The sequence below is a fragment of the Heterocephalus glaber genome, unplaced genomic scaffold, assembly GCF_053883595.1.
Source record: "Heterocephalus glaber isolate CG9 unplaced genomic scaffold, H.glaber_assembly_v1.0 deba00001442, whole genome shotgun sequence".
NCBI classification, from domain to species: domain Eukaryota; kingdom Metazoa; phylum Chordata; class Mammalia; order Rodentia; family Bathyergidae; genus Heterocephalus; species Heterocephalus glaber.
In genome coordinates, this window is record NW_028258296.1 from 45,992,914 (window position 1) to 46,009,442 (window position 16,529).

Sequence of the window (16,529 nt, forward strand, 5' to 3'; positions counted from 1 at the left end):
GGCTCATATACAGCAGTAGGACAGCCTAGCTGTGTACCCACCACAACACACAACCCAGGCCACACACACAACCCAGGCCAAGATCAGTGATTTATAAGAGTCAGAGTGACTCCAGAACCACCTGTCCTCCCTCTTCAGCATAGCTATAGCTCTCAGAGCCAAAAAAGCCACAACCCTTGTCTGACACTGGCAGAGAGTGAGTGTCCATCATGGGCAGTGAGAAGGGAAGGAGAGCATTCCTGAGCCATGCCTGGTACTCAGTGCTGCTTCCTGGTGTTCAGCCCTATATGGGAGGAACACTGCATGATAGCTGTGAGTCTGCTGTTACAAGATGTTTGATTGTGGAAGAAGTCTAATGTAAAGTTTAAAAGTTTCAGCTTTGGACTTTGGACTCAGGCTTTGGGTCCAACCTTTAAATGCAAGGATTTTTTTTTTTTTTGAGATAAGCTCTCACTATGCAGTTCAGGCTGGCCTTGAACTCATTGTGTAGTCCAGGCTGGCCTCAAACTAACAGTGATCCTCCTACCTCAACCTCCTGAGTGCTGGGATCACAGGTGTGTGCCACCACACCCGGTTTAAATGCAATGCTTAAATCTTAATGTCACCACTTAGAAGTTTTATAATCTTGGACAGTCCCTCTAGCTTCTGTGAGCTTCCGTTTCCATACATAAATGGCTCATACTTCATAAGGCTTTATATGGACTAAAGAGATAAAGTATGGAAAATTGTTAGTTCAGTACTTCATTTGCTATCAGGGCTCAATGAATGGAGGTTGTCGAAAGGATTGCCCAACAGAGAACAGTTCTCAAACTCAAATACTGATACTCAACAGGAGGTCATGTAAAGCAGCGAAGTACACATAATAAAACTATGCATTCAATTATGAGGTGAGTAACAGTTCACGCCCAGTGATACAGATCAAGGGATATGATGCCTCTTGGTCAGGAGACAGCAGAGGTTGGCATGACCAGGAACAGCCCTCTGAGTAGCTGCTAATGGTTGCCCCACAGGAAAATAAGAGCCAGTGTTTGTAAATCCTTTGCTTTCTCAAGAGAAGACAAAAATCTGAATTTGTGTATGTCAGTGATATTTGAGCCAGTATATAAGCTAATAGTGAGAGTGTGTCATAAACCTCAGGTATAGGATAAATACAATTCTGGGCCTCTGACAGCCAATTTTAAAAAATTACAACAGCAGTATGAAAGATAAACAGAATGAGTCTCTAAGGCAGATGCTTTTATGATCTGCCAATTTTCTTTCTCTGCCACAGCAGGTCTCAGGCACATGCCCACCCTTTCAGAGACTCCCGCTGTTCAGCTAATCCATGTACAAATATGAGCTACTAACCAGATCTCAATGTAATATATGACCCAGGGAGTAGCAGAGACTAGTGGTCAAATCCAAATAACATCTATCCTTTGTCTATACTACAAAGTAACCAAGAAAATCATTGTTTTTAAATCAGTAGTTTGATTGGATATCATGGAATAAAAACAAATAGTATAGAATGCAAGGGTCAGGGATATCTCACTGAAGCTCTGGGAAATCCTGATGGAACACCCACCCAACAGAGATCCAGTGGAGACAGTGTCTCCTTTCTTCATCCTTCCTTATCTTCCCCATGTATTCAATAAATATTTCAACAAATATTCATTGAGTATGTGTCAGCCCCTGATGGACACTTACCAGTTTCTACTTTCAAGGACTTTGTGAACAGATCCATTCTATCCTCAGAGGTAGTGTGTGTGCGTGTGTGCGTGAGTGCATGCGTGTGTGTGACCCTTTCTTGGAGAAGTAGCATGATGGGTGCAGTGAGGAAAACATGAGTTTTGTTGTCAAACAGACTTGACATCCTACTCTTGCTGTACCATCATGAGGCCACTTGAGGCCCGTTTCTCCATGCACTCTCTGTTCCTTGGGCTAAGATTAACTGAAATCAGGAGATGATAAAGCCTCCTGAGGGCAATACTGGATCAGGCTTGCCAACAACTTGTACCATTGGTAGATGACTTCTGGTATATTTTCTAACTCTATGAGGGCACACTTACTTGTTTCCCAATTCCTACCTATGTGCCCTAATTCTTGTTACTGGGTCTGTGTTTTGACTTCTTTTTTTGTTTTGTAAACTACTGGCACCACAAATGGTTCCTGGGGCCTTGGGCTTGCCAGGCCCCTCTATGTTTCATCCTGAGGCCTTACTGGCGCTCTTGAGATGTCTTTAATGTGGAACAGGAGCTTGCCTCTCTCTGCTTCTGAGCTTCCCCCCCAGCAACGCCTGCCTTCCAATTTCCCACCTCACTGAAATTTCCCACCAGGTTTGTGCCCTTCCACTCACACTGCTGCCAGGGGCCCTAGTTGTGCATGCTGTATCCACTGCAGAAGCCAAATTTGCCTGTCAATCTGAACCTCACTAATCTGTACTTGCGTCCGTCCTTTGGGCTGTTATCCTGCTGCAGGCCTCATGGCTAGATTTCAGACTGGACCTCTTCAACTGAAAAAGTGACTGATGATGCTGAGAATGCCAAGATACAACAATGGACACCCAAGAACGACCTCTTCTTAATTCAGAACAACCATGCCAAAGAGTTGGCAGTATGACTCTCTATGCCTAGCAGATGATAAATAGTGAAATGCTGAGGAAAGCTATGTTGAAAATCAGTGTGCCATGTCACTTTCTTTGCTCACAACGCTTTTGAGTTCTCGCTGTCAAAACCAAAACAAAACAGGGCAGGCGCGTGCGTGGCGGGCGGTCGTTGGCTGGCGGCGGTTGCGCGGTTGCGGCTCTGTGAGGTCTTCGGGCGCTCAAATCGGGCCCAGGATGTAGAGCGGCTGTGCCGGACGGCGCGTCTGACGCGAGCTCAGGTGGGGTAGAGAGTAGGGGGCGGTAGTCGGGGGTGGTGGGAGAAGGAGGCGGCAAATCACTTATAAATGGCGCCCAAGCAGGACCCGAAGCCCAAGTTCCAGGAGGGTGAACGAGTACTGTGCTTTCATGGGCCTCTTCTTTATGAAGCAAAGTGTGTAAAGGTTGCCATAAAGGACAAACATGTAAAATACTTTATACATTACAGTAGTTGGAATAAAAATTGGGACGACTGGGTTCCAGAAAGCAGAGTACTCAAATATGTGGACACCAATCTACAGAAACAGCGAGAACTTCAAAAAGCCAATCAGGAGCAGTATGCAGAGGGAAAGATGAGAGGGGCTGCTCCAGGAAAGAAGACATCTGGTCTGCAACAGAAGAATGTTGAAGTGAAAACAAAAAAGAACAAACAAAAAAACCCCTGGTAATGGAGATGGTGGCAGTACCAGTGAGACACCTCAGCCTCCTTGGAAGAAGAGGGCCCGGGTAGATCCTACTGTTGAAAATGAAGAAACATTTATGAACAGAATTGAAGTTAAAGATCCCTGAAGAGCTAAAACCGTGGCTTGTTGATGACTGGGACTTAATTACCAGACAGAAACAGCTCTTTTACCTTCCTGCCAAGAAGAATGTGGATTCCATTCTAGAGGACTATGCAAATTATAAGAAATCTCGAGGAAATACGGGTAATAAGGAGTATGCTGTTAATGAGGTTGTAGTAGGGATAAAAGAATACTTCAATGTGATGCTGGGCACTCAGCTCCTCTACAAATTTGAGAGACCACAGTACGCTGAGATCCTTGCCGATCACCCTGATGCACCCATGTCGCAGGTGTACGGAGCACCACATCTACTGAGATTATTTGTACGAATTGGAGGTATGTTGGCCTACACACCTCTGGATGAGAAGAGCCTTGCTTTATTACTGAATTATCTTCATGATTTCCTCAAGTATCTGGCAAAGAATTCAGCAACTTTTAGTGCCAGTGATTATGAAGTGGCCCTTCCTGAGTACCATCGGAAAGCGATGTGAGGCGCTCTCACCCGTGTGTTTGGATGTCGGTCAACATGTTTTGTTCCTAGTCCTTCTCTTGTACAAATGATGTACTTTGAAGATGTTAGTGTACAACAGAGTTGATGTTTGTTTTGATTTTAAACAGAGAAAATAAAAGGGGTTGCAGCTCCTTTTTTCTTTTCATTTCAAAGTTGCTACCAGTGTATTCAATGATGGACAACAAAGAGACATGGTGTAGTGTTTTATTGCCTAGTTGACAAAGCTGCTTTTATGAATGCTGGTGGTTCTATTCCTTTGACACTACGCACTTTTATAATACGTGTTAATGCTATATGACAAAATGCTCTGATTCCTAGTGCCAAAGGTCCAATTCAGTGTATATAACTGAACACATTCATCCATTTGTGCTTTTTTTTTTTTTAAACGGTGCTTAAAGAGCCCATCTTTTGCAAGTCATTCATGTTGTTCCTTAGGCATTTTCTGTTTTGCTCAAATTGTTGAAGAATGGTGAATTGTTTCATGGTTTTTGTATTTGTGTTTAATGCACGTTTTAACATGATAGATGCAATGCATTGTGTAGCTACAGTTTTCTGGAAAAGTCAATCTTTTAGGAATTGTTTTTCAGATCTTCGATAAATTTTTTCTTTAAATTTAAAAAAAAAAAAAAAAAAAAAAAAACCTTATTTTTACACACCCACCTGGGTACTTAGAAAATATACATCCATAGGGCTTAGCCTGTTCTCACGAAGTGGAGCAGACATTTACAGATCTCTTTTACTTGTGTAAGGAATGAAATCCCTAAAGGAAAGTGAACCCTTTCAAATTTAACAAGACTCATCTAGATGAAAGCCATAGATGTGAAGTGCTTTGGTTTCAACAATGCATTTGTCCAAATCTTTCATAATGGTCACGCAGATAAACTGGAAAAGTACAATTGAACAAAATCAGCTGGTGGTTGAATAAGAATTTTAAAGTGTTCACCAAGAGCATGGTAAATTTGAAAGAGCATTTCCTAGTCAATTGTCTCATCTTTAAAGTGAAGGTGATCTCCCAATATTTAGTATAAAAGAGAATTTTTTTTGTTTGTGCATGATTTTATTTTTTTCCAGTTAATTTAAAAAAAGTATTATGTATGTTTGTGATACATAATTACATTCATTCTGGGGAGTGTACAAATACATCTTGATCATTTTTACTCCCCCACCCCCCGCCCTGCCCTTTCTCCCCTCCCTTTTCCTAGCCTGAGCTCATTACTTTGAGCTCATCACTTTAAATGTTTAAAGTGTACTAGAAAAAATATATCACATAAAACTATGTTTTCATATTTTTTTTCTTGTCCTTTATGTTCTAACATAGACTTCAGAGCATACTACTACTTGTCTTTTATAACACTAGATTTAAAAATTAAAGAAAACTTCACTTGTTACAAAGTGAGGTCTCTTGGTGAAGGACTCATGGCTGAACTATCCTTGCAGTCCCAGAACCAACGTTCAATGGCCAGCCGTTGGAATGAGCTGACAAAGGCAATCAAGAAAATGAGCACAGCCAGACTTAGAAACACTTTAAGGCCAGCCAGCATCAGAGGGCTTCTGTGACAGACAAGTTGCAAAGACTGCAGAACCTGAAGCTAAGTTAGCTTGTACATGTAAAATCCATTTTCTAAAACAGTCTTAACTATGTAGCTGAGACTAAATTGAAACTAAAATTCCTAATGCTTATAACCCAGTACCTCCCAATGTGAAATGCTTGACTGGAATTTGGAACTCCAACATCTTAGAGACAATTGAGATATATCTATATTCACTAAAGATACTCAAAACCAATGACACTGACTGGACTTCCACCAGAACATTAAAGAACGTTCTTTGGAGTCTAAACTCTTATTTGAATTTTGATAATCTGTTCCTTACACTGAAGCTGCAGAGCATCATTTGCAAGGAAGGTTTCCACAGTAAATGGAGGACCACACTAAATGTGTGAGACTGTAGGATCATGGCTTGTGCAATGCACCTCCACGACTTAAGAACTGACCCCTCCTTTTTATATGTTCATTCTCTCGGCTCCTCTGGATTGTACTATTCCTGTGATTGTAAATAAAATTGAAAAATTCTGTAACTGCTCCTTTTTTGATGGAGAATTCAACAAGGAAATGTGTTTGGGCCCAAGAGTGATCTACTTAATCTTGTTTACTTTTCCAAAAAAGTATTTCAAAGGCTGTAGGCCAAGTTCGAGAGAAATTTTAGACACTCTCTACAAATGGTGACTGGCTATGAATTCTCTCAGCTTCTTCTAGATTTGTTCTTAGATGCCCTAAAGCTTCTCAGAATGCACAAAAACATTTTGTCCTTACTGAAATGCTTATGATATAAGCAGTTTTGGAACAAGTCTTTTTTTTTTCCTATTGTCACTTAGTTGGTAGACTCAGTTATGCTAAACTGCTGAAATACAACATGTGTGTATGCATCCATATACACACATGTATTTGAAAGACATTACTCATGTCATCCAAAGGCAACAAGAATATCTTTTAAAAATCAGAGCCCTTTATTTTCAGGTCTATCTAGTGGCAAGTACCTTTTGGAGCCCTCTGATGTTGAATCTAATTTTTAAAGTAAAATATAAGGACCCATCTCTATCTCCTGTCCATGGCCCAAAGCAGTTAGAATGTTATTTTTGCTGCTGTGACTATGAACCAGTAATGCCTAGATAGCAATTTATTAATGATCCATATTCCCACTGTTCTCTGGGGCAGGGGAGATACATTGAAAATCACTTGGTGTCTGATTTCACCTCAATCTATGTAAAACTTTTTCAGTGTTCTTTGTGGGTCCAAGGACTACTGAAGACCTTGGTGGACCAGAGATCAGTACTGGAATACAGTGGATCAGGATACTGGACTTCAGAGTAAGAATAATGAAGTTAGGAAATAGATTTACTCCAGTGTTTCCAGACATTTGAACCAGTGAGATTAAATGCAGGATGTGGTTTTTTTAAACAAAATGCTCTCCATTGCTCTGTCATCAGCAAGTCCATGCTCACTGTCCTAGAACTATTCTCAAGTCAAGGACCCAGTGAATCAACCCACATGACACTGCATCCCTCATTACTTTGAACTCACCTTTTTTTAAACTTCTCACCATTACCTGCTCATCCAAAACTGTTCTACTCATTCCTGTGACTCTGATTAGGTTTACACGTCTTGAGGCGGTCATGAATAGATGTGAATCATGCCCTTCAGCATAAATCCATCTAAATCCAAATTTTTTGTTTTTTAATAAAAAATAATGTAGTTCTTCAAAAACTTTGATTTCCTTCTTTGGTATCATTGTAACCATCACAACACATACACACATTACCTTGATATCTTTTCTTTCAGGTTGTTCTCTACTCTTCTTAAACCCGAGAGGAAAAGAGCTACATAAATAAATTTAATACCTATGCATGTCATATCCCTCCTTATTCTAAGTGACCACAAAATTTAAGGTTTTACGTCTGAACAGAACTTAAGTGATTCTACTTACCAATCCTACTTCTTCCTCAGAAGTTAATAGTTAAGAACAATGGAAGACTTTATTCATATCCCACATTAACACCAGGAAATCATGACTTCTCATGTGTTTTTCTCAAGGGTAAGCAAGAGAACAGGGAGTTCATGATTATCAGGATGATGCACAGAAACTCTACTTAGAAATATTTTGTCCACATTCTTTTAAGATGCCCAGTTTCGTGTAATTTTACCTAAATTTGCAAAGTTCAAAAGTATATAACTGATTATATTTACTTTCAACACAATCAGTAACTCATTCATGACTTCTAACTGGCAGTGGCCATTGCAACTGAGAAAATAAAACATTCCAACTAGCTACTCTGGGAACTGGGGAAGCATAGAAAACACTATAGGCTATAAAACTCGATACCCTGGCCAGAAGTGGCGCGCACACCTGTACCCCAGCACTTGGGAGGCTGTGGCTTAAGGCTTGCTGTGAGTTCAAGGCCAATCTGAACTACACAGTGAGACACTATCTCAAAAAGCAAGACAAAACAGACTAAAACCCTGGCCCACATAAGTAAAATACACTATGTCTAACCACACATAACACAGACTTCAAAAAAGACAAACACATAAACTCTTTATTTCACCAACCAGTATTTCATTTTTTTCCTGATGCTGGATTTCAACATCTTAGGAGTCCACAAATACAGCATTCAGACTTCCTATGTCCAGATAAAGAGGGCCAGAAGCAGGTCAGATTCCAGGCTGGTTTTGGGTAGGAAAAGTGACAACGATTTCTCTGTAACAGTCCATGTCAGTTTCTAACTTCACTGAAAAGCCTTTAAGCTCTCCGTCATCCCTAACTTTCTGCTGTGGAATCTATGACAGAAAAGCACTCATCTCTCATATACACAATGCCATGGGGGGCAGAGAAGTAGGCATTACATAAGTACTAGCCAAACTGCAGCCAGAAAATAGATTTCTGATTCAGTTTAATGGCAAGTAGTTGTGCAAAACTTTGGTGAGTGTATCTTGCCTCTCCTTCAAAGTAGCTGGGTTGGGCTCTTGTGCATGGAATTAGTTCCCATAATGTTGAATTAAGCTTTATAAAACAGTAAGTTGCCCCTGTCTCTACAAATAGCAGAAGAGCTCTTTCCAAGAACTCAAGGATGTTCAGATCCCATACTCTGCCCAGACACAGCCAATTCCCCACAGCTACATGGGAAGCATAAAACTGTCAATTTGGAGGCAGGGGGTGTAGGGGGATGTTTGGGAAAACTGAGGATAATTTTCATCCTCCTCCCAAAAACCTATAGATCTACAAATACACTCAGATACATATATACAACTACCCATTTTCAAGAAAGTTTTTCCTTCCTTCAACTATAGGATCCCAGAATCCAGCTTCCTTCAGGCTGAAATACAATGCCTATGAACTTTACAGATCTAGTGTATCGACACACTACACAAATCTCCTGTGTTGTCTCACAAGCTGAGGCAGGAACAAAGGAGTGAATCGCATGGGGGTTTGCCTTTTTCTTAAATACAATCTACTCAGCAGCACTCTCACATCTGAGGTCTGGGAGAGGTTCTGTGGGCACAATATGGTGGATGACTTGATGGTCCCAGCCCACCGTGGTAAGGAGGGAGTTATTGAGTGGGGACCAAGTAGCATCTCTCACAAAGTCTCTGTGGGCTCGGCTTCTAAACCTAGAACAGAAGAAAAAATAAAATTCTAGGGCATGATAAAGACAAGAACAAAAAGATGTAAGAGGAAAGACACCCAACAAATCCACAGCACACTATTTTGATGTGTACACGTTTCATCATCTTATGCCCTCATCGCCAGAAGGGTAGTGTAGTCATTCACGTCATCAGTCATCCAATCCAGTCCTCCATTTTCACAGATGAAGAAATGCTGGCCAGAATAAGGTAGTGATGTGGGCCAGAGCTAGGCAGCAAATTATGGCACAGAAGAAAGTATAAGATCTTCTACTCCATGCCTTTTACCTTATAGCAGGTTGCATTTCATATACATGATTCTCTGTATGACAAATGTAGGCTGCCCTATTGTAGGAGAGGGCTGGAACACTAGACTCAGAAGTTCCACCCACCCCCCAACAGGCCTCCTCTACCAGGGATATAGCTGGTTGTAAATCAGCCCTGGGTACAGGGAGGAGCCTGCCTGCTTCTAGTCCCCAGTCCTCTCAGATACAGATGGAGAATTCTCCCTCTTCTCTCAGAGAAAAAAAAAGAATCTGTTCATCCGCTGCTCCCTCCCTGATTCCTGACCATAGGATTTCACTTCATACTTACACCTCAGAAAGGCTCGAGTCCAGCACAGCCAGGGAGCAGTCTTCACTGAGGGAGGCCAGGAAGGGAACACTAGGACAAGGCAGAGATGATATGAAGAGTAAAGTCCATGGATTCCAGGACAAAAACTGACTGGGGCCACCCCAACCCCACTGCAAACACACCCAGAGGAGACGGCAGTCTGATCCCCACTTTGAGTTACAAGTTCCAAGGAAATATGAAATGGAGCAAAGCCCGCTAGCAACTAATCACCTCATCTGGGCCCTCTCTATTGCTTTAGCAGTAACCCAGGGACACAGGCTCTCCCAACTACACACCCCTAAAGCCCACAATATTAATCATTTTGGGTGCTGAGCAGGAATGAATCATTTCCTCTATCTTCATACTGACCATACAACCCAACCAAAGACTAGTCTCAAGAGAACCCTGATGCTCAGAAACCTCAACTAGGGCAATGCCTGCCTGCCTTAAGGAACAAACTTGATCAACTAATCCTTTGCCAACATATGCATGCCCCTCACTGTGCCCACTCATATCTGCAGGGGCCTGCTGACAAAGAACTACCTGTGTGGGGAGAACACCAGCCTGTTGACACACTGGGTGTGCACAGCTGAACTGAGGGCACAGTTTGCATTCTTCATATCCACAAGGGACACAGCCCCATTCTCATTACCTGTAGAAAAGAAAAAGAGCATGGCCCAGTGGTTAAGATCATGGGCTTTGGTGTTAGCCAAACCTAGATTTGAATCCTAGTTTCCTCAGCTCGGACAAATTAATCACTGAGTAGTTTCCTCTTTTGCAAAGTAGGAACAATAAGTCACTGGGTAGCTATAAAAATGAATGAAGTTGGGCTGGGGATTTAGCTCAGTGGCATTGCGCCTGCCTCGCAAGTGCAAGGTCCTGAGTTTGATTCCCAGTGCCAAAAAAAAAAGGAAGAAAATTAATGAAGTAGTACTGATTTTAACCACAAACTGTTACTATGGGCAAAGCCTCTTTACCACTATGTACCACATCTACCCAAAGTAGACCAGAGTTCTACATGTAACAAACCACTCACTTTGTGGCTGACTTCTAGCTAAGCCATGCTCAGAACAGGGAAGCTGGAACAACCAGGAATCATATACACTGAGAAAAAAAACCATCAAGTTCACCAAAGCTAAACTAAAACTAGCATAATTCATCTAGTGCTCAATTGTGCTGACGAGATTGTGTAGCAAGAACATGTACACCATGGAGTTTGTTCTTTCTCATCCTCCCTCTTCCTAGAGTCAATATGCAACCTAACATATGCTGCCTTACCAAAGACAAAGACTTCACTTTGATGAGGATGCCAAGCCAGGGAGGTAGGAAGGTAGCCAGAGGCACTGCAGCCTACAAAGGAGAAAAGGGAGATTTGAAACAAAAACCAGGAGTAGTTTTTCAAATGATGTCAATCTAAACCCAGGGTACACCTTTACTCAGCTCCCCAAACTCTGTAAAGGCAGTCGTGTCCACATGCTTGAACCTCATAACTACATTTATCCATCAGCCTCTGCCCTTCTAGGCACAAATCATAGGCAAGTTTCAAGCACAGTGCATGAGAACAATTCCAACCCTTTTCCCTGCTTTACAAAACAAAGTGCCAACCCAGGAACCAGCCCTTCCTTTCAGTACTCACTGCACAGAACGGGGTTAGCAGAGCTTCAGGGGGAAAGATTATGTCACTATGTCAGTGACTGGGGATCTGGCCACTCTGCTTTGACTTTGGCCAAAGAAAGCCTCTGCCAGGGGATTCCTAGTACCACCCTCCCTGAAAGCCACTGGCTGTCAGACTCACTCATCTGTGATGCCGGCTTGGGACATCGGGTATCCCACAGCAAAATTCTATTGTCCTAAAAGGAAGAACAGAAAAAGGCAATCCAAAGGAGCCGCTGATGGCAGGTCTCCAAATCAGGAATTCTGGCCTATAGGTTCCAAGTGTGATTGAGGAAGAAGCTGTATCTCACCTCACTACATGAAAGAAATACAGAGTCCTTGTGGGGAGAGGCAGCAACACAGGTAACCTGTCCCGCATGAGCTGTAACGAGAAAGAAATACAATGGAGGGGAGGCTGAGGATATTACAAGGCCAACCTAGATAGAAAATCAAGGACCAGGAGAAAGGGGGTGAGAAGCAGGCCTGGTTCCATGATGCAATTTAATAAATTCTTTGAGGGGCTGTGAATTATGGAAATCTAAGAGGAAAGGTTGACAGAGCCATAAAATCTGAAAAAGCTTGGGAGAAAGGAATTAGTAAAGACAATGAAGGAGAAATTAGAAGGTTGGGAATAGTGAAGGAATTTGCAGTTAAGATATACTAGATGCAGGGCTGGGGATTTAGCTCAGTGGCACCGCACCTGCCTTGCAGGCGCAAAGTCCTGAGTTCAATCCCCAGTACCACACACACACACAAAAAAAAAGATATACTAGACACAAGGGTTACATAATATTCTAGAAGAATAGTTTTCATACTACAGTACACATATCTGCAAGTAGTACACAAAAACTTCTGAGGGACTTCTTGGCACTGAGAGTTTTAAGCAAGTAGATTTCTCTAACATTCTCTTTCCTAAAACTGCTCTGCCTCTCCTTTCATAACCACCCATCTTCTACTTCATACAATAGCCCAAATCTTCCCATGCCACAATGCTCAGGTATATAAGAATCTAAGGGTCCAAACTAAGGGACAAAAGGAGATCATCCCTAAAAGCCAAAGGACAAAGAAACGAGTACCTGGGTAAAATTCAGTGGAGGGGATTGATCTTGTTTGAGTTACATCAAAAACAAAAGCCTAGCTTTATGATTTATGTATTTTTAATAATGAGAAATAAAAATTGATAGAAAGTTGTCATAAGAACACATCTAACAAGTTGACCTGAATTTACAAGTGAATTCAAACTTTTTTCTGACAGAAAGTAAAGTTTAACTTAGCCAACTGCCTTAACAATGCAAATTGCTTTTTGCTATTTGGTAGACATTTTGAATAAATAACACTTATTTTGCTAATCCAAAATTTTGACAAACATATCCTTGTATTAAGTATACAATAAATGACATGCCAGAAATTACCTTTGGGACTATTTAAATTTAAAATCTTTTGGACAGCAATTTAAAAATGAGGGGCCTATAGCTTTCAAATTCTTTTAAAAGGCCTACATGTAAATAAGTTTGAAGATCACTGCTACACATTAAGTACAAGCTGTAAAAACCATCTCTAACCAGACTTTCCAAGATAATTTGAATGTGCTCCTGCCCTGCCCTGAGGACTGAATCACTTTCCATACTTCTTTCTTAGCCCTAGAATCTATGGAAAGCCCAAAGGTCAGTAAGTCAGAGAAGAAAACTTATTGCTCACTTGATATAATAAAGCTCTGAGACAAGCACCATGACAGTATATAAAAGATGAAGAACATACAGTTCCTCCATCCTTAAAGGATTTGGAATTCAGTATAGGGAAGAAGGCACAAACACAAAGAACTAATGAAGAAGGCTGAATGGGGAAATGCTGAAAAAGATAACTAATCTTTAGTTAGAATCGCTTCTCGGCCTTTTGGCTAAGATCAAGTATAGTAATCTTTAGTTAGGAAAGTCAATGTCTAACAAAGAAAAGGCAAGTATAATAGACCTTGGACACTGACATTTTAATATTATTGTTCGACAATTTGCAAGTACCCCTGAAGGTCCAGAATATGTGTATATTTTTATTTTGTTCTGGCACAAACTGAGTCATGCGCTTTGAAATTAGAAACAGTAGGGAAAAGCACTTAGCTATTAAGAAAACCATAATGATCACCCAACATATCAATTGCATAGCTACCCACTCATTAAAGCTCTAGCCAGCCAGGTTTGGTGGTGCATGCCTGTATTCCCAAAACTCTGGGAGGCTGAGGCAGGAGGATCAGGAGTTCCAGCTAGCTTGGACAACTTAGCAAGACCCTATCTCAAAATGAAAGAAATATAAAGGGCTAGGGATATAGCGCAGTGCAAAGGCCCTAGGTTCAACAACAAAACTCTAGTCATTATCCTCATGAAGAGTTGCTACCAAAATAAACTCTTAACACTGTTAATGGAGGCAAACACAAAGAACTTTGAAGAGAATGATGGTACACCGCAGAAAAACAGACCTTTTTCCTTTTTTGTTTTTTTGACACAAGGTTTCACTGTATATATACCACAAGCTGGCCTCTAACTCAAGATCCTCCTGCCTCAGCCTCCTACGCGCTGGGATTACAGGTATGCACCACATCAATCTTGAGAAATACTGTGGTACTTCAGTTCATAAACTTAATTCTTTCTATGATTCTGGTTACAAATCAAATTGGACGAGAACCAAACCAAATTCAAAGGTTAAATTCAATGTTGACCTTATAGGGAAATTTGATTCAGTTCTCATTCAATTCGGTTCACAAACAGAATTGTAGAATTAAATTCATGAACCGAGGTACCACTGTAGACATTTACTTAGTAGAGGTGAACACTCAAAACCTCAAAAGTTTATTGACCATCTCAGGACTTAACTTTGAGAAGGTCAAGGATATACTGAACCTGGGGAAAGCTATTACAGTACAAAATAACAGTAAAATGGCTTGAATGCTGTGACAAGAGAATAGAATTTCAATCTGCAGATCACAAGAAACCAATGAAGGACCAAAAGAGTCAGAAATTATAGGAGAGATGAGTGCCACATATGTGAGAGGTAAAGCCTGAAAAAGTGAGGCCTTAGAAATGGACAAGAAGGTGACTGACAAAATAGAAAACTCAAAAGAAGTTGGTGACCAACTTACAGTGAGGAAGCAGGGGTGGAAGAAGATGGAACGTATAAGTCTTATACAGCCAAGAAGGTAGGAGACCATCAAGAGAAATAAACTGAGACAAGGGGAAGGGGTGGATTTTGGAACCTGACTACAGTTCCCAGAAAAACAAAGACAAAAAACCTCCAGGCAGAACATGGAACTGCTGCTCCTAACCTCCTAAGTTTAAAGAGCCCAAAGAGAATTAAAACAAGATAGCTAAGGCCAGGACTAAAGAGAAAGGAATACTAACCTCGGTATGAGTTCAGTATCACCTGCTGAGCAAGGTCCCAAATCTTGATGCTAAGAAGCAAAAAGAAACAGGAAACAGACTTAATCTTGGCCTACACTAACAACAAAAATGTGTTCATATAAGAACATCCTTTAACCAGCATGTCCCATGTCACTGCCTCCTGGACTGCTGCTATGGTCTATTTACAAGGAATTGCCAAATCTCTAAGGCAATCCAACAGACATGCTATAATTGAGCACTGGGTGCTTATAATAAGCCTTAAATGCCACTTAATGAAGTTAACAGGATAGTAAGAACCAAAGGAAGTCTAGAGACAGAAGTGATGAGAAGAGGGTCCTACCAGAAGTCTTTGCTACCACTGATAGCTTGTGTGCCAGAGCTCAGGACACTGACTGTAGACACAATGTCATCATGCTCATACTTGCAGAACTTGCTGACAATAAGTGTCTCATTCTCATCCAGCTCCCACAATTCAACAGCACCTGTTGAGGATGAAGTGGGCAAGGTGAGGGAATAAGAGAAACATGAGCTTAGATTATACCAAGACAATAATTCACTTCTAAAACTCACGCAACCCTTGTCACTAAACTAACAAAGTAAGTTATTCCTATAAGAGGAAAACACACATCATTAGGGGATTTAGCTAACTTCTAGGCCATTTGGTTTTATGCAGCCTTACTGTATTCCTAATAATACAGCCTAGACAATTATGTGGGGGGAAGCTCCTTTAAGAAGGCAGGGAAAGATGAAACAACCTAGAAAATCAATTTTTCTGCTTCCAACAAGAAAATACTAGAAAATCAGTTCCCAGGCAACAAGGATGAAGTCTCCACAATCATCTGAGTCCACACAATCCAGTGACCCTTTCCAATTATTCAGGCACTAATAAACAATTGTGGAACTACTCGACAATACTCTCAGCTCCTCCAAGCACTGATTGTGAGATATTAAAGACTGAGTCCAGTCCGACCTGTAACCAAGTCTCCATTCTACGGAGGGGGGCGTGGAGGGGAGAGGAAAGTGACTCACCTGAATCAGAGGCCACTAGAATACCTCTGTCCCCCACCCAAGTGAGGTCAGCCACTCCGGCCTCCGTCTGGACTCCAGCGGAGCAGAAGCCTTCATTGGGAGCAGCACATGGGTCCTTGAAAAGCCAGAGGGAGCCGGCCCAGCAGCGGCCACTAAGGCTGGAGGCGCCGAGCAGAAGCGCCCCATCTACGAGAGGGTACAAGCTGTCAGCGCGGGAAGTGGAGGAGCTCGTCTCTATGGTGACCGCACCAAACAGCCCGCGGGCCGGGTCTGGATCTGAGCTCAGGGATAAGGGGCAGGGTTCTGGGAGCTCGGCGACGCGAGGCAGGGGTCAGAAAGGCACGTGGCTCAAGGTGGGCTAGAGGGTCACTCCTGGGGAGGGGCGCCCCGGGGTCAGGCCAGGGAACTACCAGGCAGGGGATCTCGGCTCACCAGACCGGTACCGCGCAGCCTCCAGCTGCCGTTCCATACAGGCGGGTGCATTAGGAGGAAGGTTCCATTCGCGGGCTGCTGGGGGCACTTGGGGAGGCGGAGTTTCCTTCCGCATCTCCACGGTTCCAAATCCCACCTAATCTCAAACTGGAGGCCGGCCCGATTCAGCTCCAGGGGCCGTTCCCACGAGGTACACCTCTGAGCCTCCGCCCCTCTCTGGAGGCAACGGTAACTATTTCTCGCGAGAATTTCTGCTACGCTTCCAACCTGTTTCCGGTCTGCAGGCCACCTTCGACAAGTTTTCGGCGCTCTGTACCTCTTCTCGCG

General features: G+C 42.2%; 1 protein-coding gene and 1 pseudogene across 2 annotated transcripts; one reads left to right on the forward strand and one right to left on the reverse strand.

Moving 5' to 3' along the window:
- The first annotated feature begins 2,816 nt into the window (after positions 1 to 2,816).
- On the forward strand, positions 2,817 to 4,044 carry LOC101726652 (mortality factor 4-like protein 1 pseudogene; annotated as a pseudogene).
- Positions 4,045 to 7,979: 3,935 nt separating this feature from the next.
- On the reverse strand, positions 7,980 to 16,404 carry Wdr77 (WD repeat domain 77). 2 transcript variants are annotated; one of them, XM_004853717.3, is made up of 10 exons: positions 16,203 to 16,404; positions 15,771 to 15,956; positions 15,082 to 15,223; positions 14,742 to 14,791; positions 11,667 to 11,737; positions 11,498 to 11,552; positions 10,981 to 11,052; positions 10,246 to 10,354; positions 9,685 to 9,753; positions 7,980 to 9,078 (listed from the first exon to the last, which is right to left on the reverse strand). In XM_004853717.3, exons 1-10 carry the CDS (start codon positions 16,315 to 16,317, stop codon positions 8,919 to 8,921), a joined length of 1,029 nt encoding a protein of 342 aa, XP_004853774.1. In that variant the 5' UTR covers positions 16,318 to 16,404; the 3' UTR covers positions 7,980 to 8,918. The 2 variants fall into 2 exon arrangements, with proteins under 2 accessions (XP_004853774.1, XP_021121320.1); XM_021265661.2 differs by lacking the exons at positions 14,742 to 14,791; positions 15,082 to 15,223.
- Between the last annotated feature and the right edge of the window lie 125 nt (positions 16,405 to 16,529).